The following is a 14,891-nucleotide window of genomic DNA, read 5'->3' on the forward strand; positions in this document are numbered from 1 at the left end:
CCTGCTGGTCTGGTCCTGGCGTGAGGCGCATCAGCAGAGACGTCCCCACTCACACCTTCTTGCACCCTGACGCTCCTCTGGTTCTGCTTGTGACCTTATGTGAGCTCACCTGGGACTCGCACCATTAACGGCTCAGCCCCAGCCTGTGCTGCCACATGGCTTTTAGAGGGATGTTCCCACAGAGCTCATCTAAAGCTGTCACCTTCTGGACATACACAACGTAGTACACATATGGACACAAAATATGTTATTTATTGTGAATTTTGCAAAGACACATTTAAGCAACAAAATATACATTTGTGAACCTTTAGTTTTATACATAACAAATACATCTGCTACCATAGCAATAAATTAAATGTACATTATTTACAACAGACATAGGCCACCAGGAACTACAAAGCACCGCCTCTCTACATAAAAAATAAACTTTGTCAGATACATTTCTTCAAGATTTATTTTCACTCTATAAACTCTCTTCACATTCTAATGATATAAATTCAGCGTTTCCCTTTGCAGAATATACACAGTGCTACATTCATTAAAACATAATGAAAGCATGCTCTAGGACTGGGGGATGACAGACTCTTTGCCAGCTCTAGTGGAACAGAAGTTGGAACATCAGCAAAGCAATGTGAGTGCAAGGTGCGATCTGCAGAGGTGCTGAGCTCTGACCAGCCACTGGTTTTGAGAGAGGCTATCAGCGCTGAGCACCTCCCACAGCCAAGCCAAAGGCAGCCAAGAAACTTCAGCCCTGGTTTACAAGCCCATTCATGCCAGCAACATATCCTGGCCCCTTCACCTGCCATTCCTGAAGACCCTCAAAACTCTGGAAAGAAACCGAATTTGTGCTTAGGATCCCCCCTTTGCGCTCAGAAAAAAAGCACTTTCATGTTGTGCTTAAGTGTTAATCCTGTGCTTGACTCTGTGGGACTTCAAGAGGATGCAAGTAAATGCCAAGTACTTTCCTGAACACAAGCCCAGCCGGGGCAGCAGCTCCCTGCCAGCTCTCGCAGCTGCAAACCAGCGGCCAGGGCTAATACAGGAGATGCAGGCATCGGGGAGCAGGGCACCCTCCTGCTCTGCTGTGGGGATTCGGAGCCTGCAGCACCGGCACTGGGGAGGTGGACCTGGGCCTGACCAGCCTCTGCCCCCCACCACGCTCAGAACTGGCCCAAGCCCAGTGGCAGCCAGGGCACAGTGGGAGCAAGCAGGGCACCAAAACCCTGGTGAGAAGAGCAGTGACCCCTGCCACAGAAGAGACCTCCCCATGCAGCCAGGGGCTCCCCCGTCCTCCCCCAGCCGCCTTTCTGAGCCCCTTCTGCTCCGCATGCAAAGTCGCTTCCGAGTCTGGTCGAAGTTACATGCATGGAAACAGTGGGGATCAGAAAGGAAAGTGCACTGTCCAATATTTTTAGTGTCAGTTAAGGATTCTTTATTTTTATATATATATATAGTTATATATATATATAAAAAATCCCTTTTCTATACATACATATGTGCATGTGTGTGTGTCACAAGCACAAAACATTTTGCAATATATATAGAGAGGAACACCTTCACCCACTGCTTGAAGTGCAAACGCCTCCAAGGTTTAACACAACGGCAGGTCAGTCCCCAGCACCGCCACGGGACAATGCAGGGGTTGAAAGGAGCGCGGCACATGTGCACAGCAGCAAGGCGGTGCAGGCAGGCAGAAACCACACTACCACCCGGCCAGGGCAGGAGCTTTAAAAGCCCCGTTGCTATTATGGATGTTGCAGTAGATTTTTACAACCGGTTGTGCAGAGTCCTGTTGAAAATGTCCCAGATCACACAGAAGCTGGTGGCAAACCTTGTGCCAGACCTCGGCTCCCAGCCCCACTGCTGTTCCAGCGTGCTGGCATGGGGAAAGACAAATCCAGCACACTGCATCTCTCTTCCTGAAGCTTCACACTGTTCTGCCTGCCTGTTAATCCCATTTGAATAATTCTATAAATCAATCTAAGTCAAAAAGGAAAGTCACAGTTTCAAGTAAAAAAAAAAACAAACAACAAACCAAACCAAAAAATCAAAAACCCAGCTGACAGCAGCCATTGCATCTTCTGCTGAAAGATCTCACGGAGATCAACACCCATGCGAATGATGACGTCTACAGAATCAAGCAACTTCTCAGGGGAAAAAAGCAAAACCAAGAACAGACCCTCAAAGCAAGTCATTGCACCAGTCAGTATTTCACTGCGCAGCATAAGATAAACCAGACCAAAAGCTTCTAAGAGGAAGAACTGGGGGTGGGTTTGAAAGTGCTACTGAAGCGTCATCAGATAGAAGTGCTGAACAGCAAGGTGTGTGGAACCTGAGACATCTAGAGCTAGCTACGGACAGGGCTAAGCACACTGTGCTTTCCCTCTTTCAAAGAAAACCTCAAGATTTAAACTCTATTGAAATGCAACTCACTGAAAGCAGGAGGGAGTGTCCCCACTGGTGGTTACTGGTATTTCCTAGTCCTACACAGCGCACTTGCTGCTTGTGAAACTGTTCTCCGCCTTTAACCTGGCTCCTCTCCCATCAGGGCCACAGCCTTTTCTTTACAAATGGATAAAACACATGCACAAGTGGGAGCACCTATGTGCACCGAATAGTACGGCTGTCAGACAGTGGACACAAAGCCTCAGTCAGCAGAGCCGGTTCGGCTTGGCTTGGCTTTGCTCTGGTCCAGGGGGAGGTGGCGGGGAGGAGGGGAGGCCATGGTTTGCTTCTACAAGACTTGCCCCCAGAGAGAGAGGTGCCTCCTCCAGGGAGCAGCCGCGGCAGCTGCCTGGGGCTGCTTCTGGGTGTGCAAACCTGCATGCACCTCCTCACACTGCCCACCGGGTACGTTTGTGCCCCTCGGAGCTCCAGCTGTGTGAAGTTAACTTTGGCACTCAAAGTTCTGTTTCCATTAGGAATCATCAGGAATTCTTGAAATGAAGAACCTTATTTCATGGGGGGTTTTGCAAAGGTCGCACACTGTGCTAATGGGGAGGGAGCAGCTCTGCAGCATCGCAGTGCATCTTTCAAAGAGCTGGTAAGGGAAATCTATGAGCAATGTGAAATTCATGGACAGACTTCAATAAACTTTGGACAAAGTCCCGTAAAAGAGCAAAAGGGTTTCTTGGCATGTTGAGAGAGGTATTTTTTGGAAAAGGGTCTTATGGGGAAGTCACCTTGCAGAATTCATAATCATCATCTTTCAAAATAAACAAAATCCTGTTCAAAAGCTGCAGGATGGATTCTGCAAGGGGCGGAGCAGCCTGATGCCATCCAAATCCTGGAGTTTTATGCATTTGCTTGCCTGGTGATCCAAGCCGTAGGGTAAAGCAGAGCCTACCGGGTCAATTCACTCTGAGTACCAGTTCTGGTATTTAGATACACTACAGCTTTAGCTTTGGTTAATCTTTTCCAGGCCTGCACTCAGAGTTTCAGGCAGGGAAAAACAGGGAGGCTCTTGAAACCATGTCCCAAGTTGCCAAGAGGGGATGGGTTGCCCTTGGTGACCAGCTCTGCTGCCCCGGGACCAGTTTGCACGCTCTCCTCTTGTGCCAGAAACTGAGTAAGTACAGAGTAAGAGGCTGCATCTGCCCTAAAAGTTTTTGGGTAGCAAGCTGGAGCCGGGGGGGAGCAGGGGGATGAGCTGCTGCAGCCCACGTCACACTGGGAAGAGCCAAGGGGGCAAAGTCCACCCTGTTGTCTCCAGAGGAGAGTGACAGCAAATGATGGGGCAGGGGAACTGCCCCTCATCCAAGCAAATGTGATTTTGCCCGGACCATCTACCCTTGGAAAAAAAAATATATAAACCCCCGTTTCACCACTGACAACTGCAAATAAAGCACAGAGGGACCTGAACTGCACAGGGGTCCGTCCTGCTTCCCCCCTGCCCAAGAGGAGTCGGGACAGGGATGGACGATGCCTGCCCAGTACCCACCAGCCGCAGCCCACGTGGGTGTCCATGTGGTGATGCTGCCCAGCACCAGGGAGGGGACGGGGGGCCCCGGCCACACGCGTGTGCTGTGTGGCCAGAGACACGTCTCCTCCCGTGGTGTGAGGTTGGGGGCACAGGGCGCTTGCAGGCAAGGGGGTCAGCCGGTGGGAAGGTGGCTGGGTCCCTGTCGGGGCAGAGATGGTGACAAGGTGGGAGCTCCTTCCCGGCACAGAGGTGCAGCCAGGGGGTGAGGGCATCTCTCTGCCCGTGGCCAGGACCTGTGTTTTCCCACAGGATGTTGAAGAGTTTTCCCTTTGTTGAAACAAAAAATCTCTGCAAAGAAGAAAAGGATAAAAGTGTCAGAGCCTGTGGAATGGGAGCGTTCTCAGTCCTGCAGCAATGGCTGTGAAGTACCCATCCCAAGGAGGGAGTGAAGCCGCGGCAGTGCCCATCCCCAGGACACCAAGTCACTGCCGCTTCCAGGCCAGGAGAGCAGGGAACTCAGTGGTGGGTGGCAAATCAGGGCTTTCTGAGACCCGTGCTTTCAGAAATGGAAATTCCTCTCATTTCAAGTTGTATGGGCTCTTCTGCTCAGCTGGGAACTTCCTAATGAAAACCCACATTTCATCACATTGAAGGACTCCAGGAACTGGAGCCTGTGAGAAGAACAGTAAATAAATTCCCTGTGGCTTGCAAATGCCTCCTGCCTGAAAGCACCCACTGGTGCTGGTGGTCCCGCATGTGCTGGTCAGACAGTCCCCCAGCCACTGAGAGCCCTGGCTAACCACACTGCACTCCCTTCACCCCTGCTCACAGCATCCACCTGGTAAACTGGCCATTTCCACCTGGTTTTTGGAAGGTGGAATTTCCCACTCCACTTTCCCACCCGACTTTCCCACCCGCAGTGCAGAGCAAAGCACAGCAAACTTCATCCTGCCTGTGGAGATGGGCACAAGCCTTTCACAGTGGTTAACTGGGGAAAAACAAAACCTGCTGGGCTGTGGCCCATCGTCCTCCGGAGCAGGTGGCAGAAGCGCTGTGAGAGCACCTAAATGTACTGCAGAAAGGAACACGTAAAGCTACACAGCGGCACGGACGGGCACAGGCCTGTCAGTCACTAACCTCACTGCTTATTTTTTTTTATCTCACTGCTGCCCTCATCCATTTAGGATGGTTTAAGATATATTATTGATCACATATTTAATAACAAACAGTGCAGCTAGCCAAGGTGAGCTATGCACACCTGGCCACAGACGAGGCAAGTCACTCTGCACAACATCGTGGTACAAACACTCACCTTTTACAAGTTCATCACTTCTTCCTGCTAGTGGCTCTAGATGAAAAGAACAGAATACGAGTTGGGGTGCAAATGAAGGGGCAAGAAGTCATGAAATCCCTTCCCCTCCCTCCCTGACTGCCCCTCATGGGCTCTGCAGCCCTGGAAAGCCCGGACCCCCAGTACCACGTGCCCACAGCTGGGCAGGGCAGGGCAGGATGCGGCCACACAGCGTCTCACTTGGCGAGAACCACCGGCACCTACCGTACTGGAGCTGCCGTGGCTGAGCTTGTCAAAGCGAAACTTCAGGTTTGACCTTGGAGAGTTTCTGTTCTTTATATCTGCTGGAGGGAAGGGAAAAGCAAAGAAGAAAAGTAATATTCTGTGAAGAAAAGTATTTGCTGAAGCTATAGTGCTGTCTGCCGCTCGACCAGCCTGACAGCTCGGCACCACAATAGACTGTCATGAGTGCTACCAATATTTAGTCTGTCTTGGCTGAATGTTTGGGAAAATCTGTACATTAAATGTTTTTGATGGAACAAATTGAGGCTTAATTACATTTCACAGTCTTTCTACTGGAAATGCTACTGAAAGGGCTACAAGAAATGACTGTTTTGTATAATGTATGGGTGGATTTCCACGTTCTTGGCAGGAAATACACAAAATAAACACTTTAAACATTAAAAGGAGCTGATTTAATAGTTTAGAAAATCACTAATGAAATAAGGAGGACCACCTGTGGGGTGCTGGGATACAAAAAGCCAGCCAGACTGCACTCTGCAGCCCACCTTTCTTCTCGCGCTGTTCCCAGTTAAAGAGCTGCTGGGGTGGATTTGTGCCTCCCTGGCTATTTCTCAAACAGCTCCCAAGTTCATAATGTGCGTTTTCATTTGGATTGCAGTGCCTCCCGGCAGGCACTCTGCTGCATGAGGGAACCAAAGCCGCAGGGATCTGCGGGCGAGGGGTGAGTGCTGCAGACATCCCCCAGCACCGTCACCAGTGCCATCACTATGGGATGCACCAGCAAAGGGCCATTTCTGCCAATTTCACCCTGTTGAATTGCACCTCATTTTGCAAAGTATCTGACTGAAACGCATGGAGTCGCTGAGTGAGTTAGCAGTAGGGGTAATGGAGCCAAGATCAAGGGAAGCTGCCTGTTTATTAAATAATTTGTGAGTCATGGCTCAGACCTTGGAGACAGCAAGTTTCCACAACTACTGTACATGCCTGCCAGGGGAGAAGGGAGGAAACAAAGCCACAGCAGAAGCCACCTCTGCACTCTAATTTAGAAGGGAAACAAGTTCCCCATGGCAATACAGAAACAAAGCACATGGGGCTGTGTCTCCAGAACAGCCCCATCAGGATCAGGGTTTTGGGATGAGCAAGGGCTTGCCCTGCATCCCATGGGATGCCCGTCCTGCCAGGGTGAGCGAGGCCACTGCTTTGTCCCATCACCTTTGGCAGCCACCTGCAGCCCGGGTGAGGCTGAAGAGAGGGCTTCTCTGCCCCAGAGCTGGAGATCCCATCCCAACCTGCTGCTGCGGGAAGCTGGGGGCTTCCAGGAGCAAAGGTAGAGCTGGTGCCTCCCCCCAGCCCTCCCATGCCCCTGTGACCCACCTGTGGGGCTCCTGCTCATGATCACGGGGGTGGCCGTGGCCCCCATGCTCGGGCTCTCGCTGCCAGGCGAAGCGCTGTAGACAAACACGTCCTGCTTGAATGGCGATGCTGTAGATGGCTGGCTTCCCTGCACGGGCAGAGACCAGGATATGGCTTTCCCTTGTGCAGCCAGCTTTTCTCCCCACGCCCCCCTGATGCCCCACTGCATCCCTGCTCATAGCCGCCCTGCTGCCTGCCTGTGCTGGAGCAACCTCCTGGCCCGGCGTGCAGAGCACTGCCCAGTCCACGACAAGGCTCACAGGGCTGTCCCACCAGGCACCCTACCCTCCTCCTCCCCGCACCAGGGGACAGGATTAAGCCCCCCGATGTCAGTGGGGGGGAGGCACCCGGGAGGCCAGGGGGCACCTCCCCCTGACAGAGACCACCCACGGTCTGGAGGCAGCAGGGAGCCGAGGGGAGTGCAGAGCTGCGGGGTCCCGAGCCCAAGCGTGCCACAAGGCGGGTTCGGTGCCTACCACGCTGTCGTACTCCTCCAGGGTCTCGCTCTCCCCCGCCGTGCTGCTGAAGCTGCTGGTGCTCGAGGAGGAACGGGAGATGTTCGACCTCCCATTCTCTTTCAGCTTGATAAAGGGCCTAGGAAGAGAGGCGAGACAAAACGAAGGGCACGTGGTTGTCACTCAGAAAACTGCGTCCCTTGGTGTCCCTCAGGCTACAATGGTGGGGCAGACCCTCCTGCACAGCCCCGGGGCACAGCAGCTGCCGCAGGGATCAACCTCATGGGGTGCTTCTGTAACTAACCATTCCCAAAAGCATGGGATGAAGTGGCTGGTGGGTGCCGCCAGCAGGAGCCCCGGGCCAGGCTGACATCCCACTGGCAGGGAGGCACGGCCACCATGGGCCTCCCAGCTCCCATGCCACCAGAGTTTGGGCAACTTCTGTCACATACTGCTTTTGCTCTTCTTTTTAAAGATGCCTATTTTCAGACCATAAAGGAGCTCTGCTCATGAATCACCAGAATCCTCCTTTTTTTTTTTTTCTTCCCTTAGTATCAAGCTTATTTATAGTAAAACCTGGAGATGGTTTTGGTTGACAAAGTCCTTGATGGTCTGCTGAGCTCTGGTCAGAGAAAGATGGGTCCCGTCCTGGCTCACCTGTCTTTGCTGGGGCATATTTCAGGGGAGCTGGGGTTGGACGAAGTTTCCGATTTCATCTCTTGGGAAGAATGTCCCAAATCTGGTGTCTTCTGGGCTCCGGAAACACTGTCGCTGAGGGCACGAAGAGACAGGTTGCACGAGTTATACAAGAGACTTAAAAAGGATGGTCAAATTATAGTCCTTACCACCAAATGCTAAACTCTAAGAGTAACAGATGCTCTCTGGATACCACCACTTTGATCTAAAACAGAGGGAAGGGATCCAAGGCACAATTCCTCGAACACAGCACAAGCAGCTCTCATTGTTGGCTTGTGCAGAAAGGGGAGGCTGTGCCCCAGGCAAGGTTTCCAGCACCCACCAACAGCTTCTCTAATATTCAATGTGTTAATAGGGGGTTTTAGCTTTAGCAACCAGGACGCTGTCAAACTCACCACCTTGTCCTGCTCTCCGCCTGGCTCTCGGACCCCGTGTGCAGGCGAGGGAACAGCCCTGAACGGCGCTTGATGGGGCTCCTGGACTGGTTCTTAGCAGCAGCTGCTGTTATGGGGGGCTAAAAGCACAGAACAGTCCATGTTGGAGAGCAAAGCTCCTTCCTAGCAGCTCAGAAGGCTGAACACCCTATGAGAAATTGTGCTGCCCGCAACTCTGTCTGCACATCTAGAAAACATGTAATGCTACAATTGCTTTTATATCTCCTTTGTACTTTGGGGCTGAAAACCCCTGGAAGCTAATCTTCAGTTCCTCCACAAAACAAGCCAAATTTGAACAAAGCCCTCATAAAATCACGGTCTGCTCAAGCCTTCTCACCCTTACATTCACTGCCTGTGCAGGGGACTGGCAGGCTATGCCAGCGCAGCGCAGTGCCCTGCCAGGCAGGGGAGAAAGGGACGCACAGAGGGACAGCAGGACACGCAGCCGTGCTCACCGAGAAGGTGGTCTTGGTCACCTCGCCACTGTTGTGTGCAATGCCCCCACTGAGGCTGCCTGGGATGCCGCTGCCATGGTGCTTCTTCTGGCTGCCCACCATCGTCTCCATGGAGTGGCTGCGCACACGGATAGCTCTCTGTGGCCGGAGGGGAGAGGGGACAGCAGGTCATCACCACCCTGTGACGAACTGACCCCAAAACACCTCCCCAGCCCCAGGTCTTCCCCAGGCAGACTGGAGAGCAACCTGCCTGACCCTCCCCCCCGAGAGCCGGCACACAGCAACAACAGCCCGACAGGTAAGAGGAGCAGCCATTGCCCCACACAGCCTGGGGACGAGCCGCCCCTCAGGGAGCCCCGCAGCCACGACAAGATCAGATTTTTCCCCCTTTGCCTCTGTGACGCCGGGTGCAAGGGCCAAGGACTGCAACTATGGGACCGGGAGCAGCAGACGCGAGCCCTGGAGTCCTGCCTCCTGGGCAGCCCCTGGCCGACCTCCCAAACCCCTCAGCAGGAATGGGGACCACAGCCAAGTTGTGAGCTGGTGTTTGGATGCTCACACCCCTCGCGATTCTTCCTGGACGTGGAGAAGACAGGTCCTGCATGGAGCCTCCTGCCCTGCCGGCTGCCTGTACCTCTCCTGTACACTGACAGACCTCTACAACCTGCCACAAAACACCTCCAGCGTTTGAGGCCTCACAGCTATGCAAAAGTACTTCTGTTCTTCAGCATGCTTATGCTTGAAAAATGTTTGGCCTGAATCTCTGCTGCTGCTGGATTGGCGCACCCATCTGTAAGAGACCCAGAGATGAGCTGCACAGCATCATCTCACGGCACCCACAGACTCTCCCTGCTCCCTTGTGTCTTCATTTCTCCCAACCAAGCAGCCCTCTGCCTTCACTCTTCACATCAGCCATGATCTCCCGGGCTCTGGACATGTTTTCCCCTGGACTGCCCTTGCCTGAGCTGTATCACCAAGCCTTGGAACAGCTTCCAGCCAAGAGCCCACCCGGCACCGCTTCTCCCGCTGCATCCCCGCTGCTGGATGCAGCTAACCAACGACCACAGCTGCTGCTGTGCCACACTCCTGTGAGCCAACCCCTCGGCCAAAGTGCCCCTGGTATCCCCCCTACCCAGGCTGAGGGCTGTGCTTCCTCCACAGCCTTGGGCACCTCGCTCACACTGCAGAGCACAGCCTCTTCCCAGCCACCCTGAAACATTCCTGTCCACTTTGGCACAGGCTGGCTTTGATGGGAGTGAGATGCTCAGTGCAAAGCTTTGTGCCCATGTTCCCACTGGCTGCCCTGGAGAGCTGGAGCCCCACCGGAGCTCCATGTGCCAAGGGATGCCCACAGCCAGGCATGCCTTCCCAGGCACGAAGAAGAGGCACCGAGTCCAACCCAGCTCTGTGGCAGAGCCCGGAGCCATGCTGTGCTGGGCCTGGGCACAACGGGACTCGCAGCCCCTGCAGAGCTCTCCACATCCCTTGGGAAAGGGCCGACGGCCAGGCTCTGCGAACACCAGCCACACAAGCAGGGGAAGAGGACTGCTGTAACCTGTTTTGACTCAAACAGTTGCAAGCAGAGCGGTGCATACCAAAGGCAGAGACCTGCAGATCCAAACACTCGTCTGGGTGCTTAAACAGGACCTGAGCTATTTTTTTAAAGTCTTCTCTCAGTTGTTGTCCCAGGCACATACAAATACAACCATGAGATCTTTTGAAAGTCTGGCACGTGCTATGAAAAGCAGCAGTGAAATGCACAACTTAAAAAAGAACAATCTATACCCGTATTTTAATTACTGCAGTCACCATAGAAACGAGCCCAAACTGGACTGTGATGCCAGTGTGCCAATTACAGGGAAGTTTCTCTCCACAGCTATTCCCTCTGAACTGCTCCTGCGCTACCCACCACGCCGTGCCTAGCTCTCCTCCAGCCCCCTGAATCCCATCTCAAGGGAAAGAGACTTTGGAGGAAACAAGCCACCAAGGGCCAGATTTCTGGAGGTGCCCGGCACTGTATCCATGGCGTGGAGGCACCGCTTTGCTGCTGGCACCAGGGGTTACCGAGCTGCAGGCAGACCTGCACCAGGCTGAGCCTGTGCCAACAGCCCTGCGCGGTCCCCTCCTGCACATCCAGTAACAAACACCAAGCAAGGGTCCGTCAGACCTGATTTATTAGGGTCAGCAATCCATACAAAACCCGGCAGTGTTTGCAAATAGAAGTAACCGGTGGCTTGCTCTCTGCCAGCAGCTTCGGCGGGTGCTCGTGCCCTGCAGGCAGGGATCTTTCTGCCTGGGCTGCGGAGGCTGCGGAGCTCTGCAGGGCACCCCAACACCCCGTGCCAGGGGGGCTGGCCAGCGGCTCCCCTCCCCGCAGCAGGGAGGCGAAGGCACCCCTCTCTCTTGCTCAGAGCCCGGCAGAAAGGAACTCCACGTTTCTCTGAGCGGCTGGGGATGAAGGGTCCGTGGGCTGGGTCACGGGTGTGAGGCACCGGGCAAAAGGAAACTCTGGGCATCAGGTCTCACCCCCTCCCAGCCCTCTTATTTACCGTCTCTCCTCTCCCCCATTCACTCTGACAGCGTGCGGTGGAGGACATAAGCTAGCAGGCAGCCCAGCAGCGCAGTCCCGAGGCAGCCGGGCAAACGCAGCCCAGCCCGGACGGCGGAACTCACCGCCTGCCCCGGCACACCCTGCAACGCCAAGAGAGCAAAGTCCACTTTCTCGTACACAAAAAGCATGCAAAAAAAAAATAAAATATTTAACATCATGGTCTCAGACCCTGAAGTGAACACTGTGATGTAGGACTGCACAGCACCTCAATTTCTGTATGTCTTGTACCTAAACAAAACACACCTGAGCCCCCACCTCTGGCCACAGCGGGGATCAGGGAGCTGCTCACCCCTCTCTGCAGCCTTGGGCGCAGGATGAGGTGACTCATCCTCCCGTGACAATCTGTCTGTGCTATAGAGGAAACTGTGCCTGTAAGGTAACTGCAGCAGCTGTTTCCGTGCAGCCACAGCCAGGGCAGCTCCCCCTGCCCAGGACGGGGATGGTCACCCCATACCAGCATCCCTCCCTGCTGTACGTGCAGCTAAAGCTGCCTCTGCCCGCAGAGACGACATGCCAGGGGCAGCATGGGGAGCAGCATGGGGGGAGCTGCACGGGCCAAAGCACAGCCGCAGGCATCATCATGCAGGGATGTGGTGCCCTGGCTTCGGGGCTCTGCTGATCACCCACCCACGGGTGCAGCCTGGGTTTTCACCTACCAGCCCTTCCCAGCTGCCTCCCCATTGCTGTCGCAGCCTCACCAGAGATGTCTGGCACTGGCTCATCCCACAAGAATCAGGCACTGCCCCCCTCTCCGTTCCAAGGGATGTCACCTGCTGCCCAGCTCGTCACTGTCCCTACTTCCATCAGTTGCTCAGTTTCCTCCACATCATTCTACCTCTTTTTCTTCTCCTACAACCCAGTCTCCCTTCTCTACCCTCACACTCACCCAATCCCCCTGGCACACCCAGCACTGTTTCCCCTCTCCACACTCGGCACCTTTCACTGTGCTGAAAACAGGAGACATGATGACGACCACCACCTCCCACGCACGTGCAGTGGCAGCTGGCCCTGGCGTCTCTGCCAGGACAGGCAGCGTGCCACGGCGACCCCGAGCCACAGCGGGTCAGCCAGCAGCCCAGGGCCACGAGCAGGACTTGCCCTGCAGCTGCACAGCCCAACTGCAGGCACAGCCCGTGTCAGGGTGCTGGCCCTGGACCAAGACGCCTCCCGAGACAAGGTGATGCCACAGCATGCCGGCGTGCTCCGCAGGTGCCCAGGGGGTCTGGAGAGGTCAGCACTCACCAATGCAACCACGTCAGCCTGTGCCTGCTCCCACTGGGACCACTTGGGTGTTTGCTGGCTGAGCAGGCAGTGATGGCAGTGAGCTCCCACCTCCTTCCACCACCCTGCTCTCAGGGGACCCTTCTTGTCCCCCAGCACCGCTCATCCACACCTTCCACTACAGTGTGCTTTGCCAGCCCTGGGTGCATTTTAACTCTGCTGTTGGCAAGGGACATGGCTTTACCTTGAAAGACTCCAGAAAGCCCCCATGACCCCCATTCTCCAGCTTGTCCTCCTCAGGCCCCAGCCCCAGCATGGTCTGCGTGTGCCCGTGGAGCTCATCGTGAAGGTTGTCCAACAAGGCAGCCCGTGTGCGGTCCTGGGGGGAGGAGAACGGGCTCAGCTGGGGGCCTTGAGGGAGGGGCAGCGGCACTGACCCATGGGACCCTCTCGAGGGGGGATAAGCCACTGTCCCATGGGTCAGTACCGCTGCCCCCACCCCACGCGGCCCCACAGCCCCTGAGTGAGCCGAGACACGTGCACGCTCTGGTCACTTGCCCCAGCAAGCACAGACACAGCCCCGCCAGGGTAACGTGGCTTTGAGAAGGACTGGGGAGAGCCCCCCAGCACCCACCACAGCACTGGGCAGCGTTACCTCCAGCTTAGCAAACTTGTCGGACTTGCAGCAGGCGTTCTCCGCATTGATGAGTTTGGTCAGCAGGAACTCCCGGAACTCAGGGCTCTGAGGGGGAGAGAGCCAAGTTGGAAAACACCCACCGTCGTAAGACTTTCTGCACCTCTGGTACCTGAGCTGTGTCCAAAACCAAGCTCACAGCACCCTGCAGCCCCCTCCAGATGTGGGAGCACTGGTGGCAAACCCCAGATGGGCTTGGGTGCCCTGCTGCACTGGCTGTCACCCCGGCACTGACGCGGGTGCCCCGGCAGCAGAGCTGCAGCTGCTGCCTTGCACAGGTTACACTATGCCATGGTACACAGCCTTCTGCCCTACCAGAAACCCCACGGGCACCACTAGAAATCAAAATAAATGCATGTAAATTCCAGAAGTCATTTTTTTTCCTAAGCAGGTGTGCTTGGAAACACCTCGGACATACATATCCGGGTTTTTTATAGCTTGGAACATGCTTTCCATCCCAGCTCTTACCTTCTGGAATACTGGTGGGCTTGGCAGGGGTGGGCCAAAGGAGGGGACGTCTTCCCGGGCCGTGACCGATACCTGTGGAGCCAAGAGACATGTTGTTCCCATGGGTGCAGCAGGGCAGCCCCCGGTGCAGAGGTGTCCATCTCCTGGAGATGGTCTCCCCAGCCCAGCTCCGGAGAGCCAAGGGACATCCCAGAGCCCTCGCCCTGCCAGAGGGACCACTCCTCCCCAGCCTTCATGAGTCATCACTCCTGCTTTCCTGAGAGGCTTAACCGTTTCCATATTTACTTCCCACTAATTCTGTTTTCATTTCTGGCTCTGGATCTCTTACTGGAGAATAGAGGTAACAGGGTTTATGCTACCTACACTCCAGTGATGGTTAGATGGGTATGAGCTGTTCTAAGGCTTATTCAAATACTGAGCAGCATAAAAAATCTTTAGCAAATGAGGATGCTATTATACATGCACATAGTTTATACCTGTATGTATGTATACACCCACATTATATAACAATGCATACATAAATGTACATGTGTGTGTCTGTATATCTGTTTAAATTACACATACACGTGCCAGTGAGGTATAACACTGGTTGTATCACTGAGCACACAGGTGGGCAGGGCAGCCGCCTCCAGACCTCAGCCTGAGATGTCAAAACAAAAACCAGCACCTGCAAGTTGAGATTCCCTCACCTTGTACGCCGTGTTATCTGCCTCGGGGTTTTCCACCTGCACGACAATGTAGGCATGCAAGAAGTTGGAGGCGATCATGTCTGGGACAAACGGCGTGTTCTCTTCTTGGAAGATAATTGCCACAATGTCATTGCCAATGTGCCTCTTTCTCTGGAGCTAAGCAGAAAGGGAAAACATTTGGTTGGTAGAGCCAGGCGGTCCCGCTCCCTCGGCAGCAAACACCGGCTCCAGGCACACAGGCTGCCGCACACCGGGGAGCCTGCGTGGCTGCTGCCTGTGCCGCCCGCCAGCCAAGGATG

General features: G+C 54.5%; 1 protein-coding gene across 13 annotated transcripts in view; it reads right to left on the minus strand.

Moving 5' to 3' along the window:
• Positions 1-234: 234 nt before the first annotated feature.
• RAP1GAP2 (RAP1 GTPase activating protein 2) overlaps positions 235-14,891 on the minus strand; it is an 80,268-nt gene continuing 65,611 nt past the window's right edge. For 10 of the 13 annotated variants that reach the window (XM_037411181.1, XM_037411201.1, XM_037411260.1 and 7 more), the window contains 12 exons: positions 14,593-14,748; positions 13,904-13,975; positions 13,397-13,483; positions 12,986-13,120; positions 8,910-9,047; positions 8,416-8,534; positions 7,982-8,095; positions 7,346-7,463; positions 6,831-6,957; positions 5,478-5,557; positions 5,235-5,270; positions 235-4,270 (listed from right to left, as the gene is read on the minus strand). In XM_037411181.1, the coding sequence (XP_037267078.1) occupies positions 5,262-5,270; positions 5,478-5,557; positions 6,831-6,957; positions 7,346-7,463; positions 7,982-8,095; positions 8,416-8,534; positions 8,910-9,047; positions 12,986-13,120; positions 13,397-13,483; positions 13,904-13,975; positions 14,593-14,748 (1,155 nt within the window). In that variant the 3' untranslated portion in view covers positions 235-4,270; positions 5,235-5,261. The remainder of the gene's footprint in view (positions 4,271-5,234; positions 5,271-5,477; positions 5,558-6,830; positions 6,958-7,345; positions 7,464-7,981; positions 8,096-8,415; positions 8,535-8,909; positions 9,048-12,985; positions 13,121-13,396; positions 13,484-13,903; positions 13,976-14,592; positions 14,749-14,891) is intronic. The other 3 variants (XM_037411190.1, XM_037411238.1, XM_037411198.1) reach the window with 2 other exon arrangements.

Source organism: Falco rusticolus, chromosome 1, assembly GCF_015220075.1.
Source record: "Falco rusticolus isolate bFalRus1 chromosome 1, bFalRus1.pri, whole genome shotgun sequence".
Lineage (NCBI taxonomy): Eukaryota > Metazoa > Chordata > Aves > Falconiformes > Falconidae > Falco > Falco rusticolus.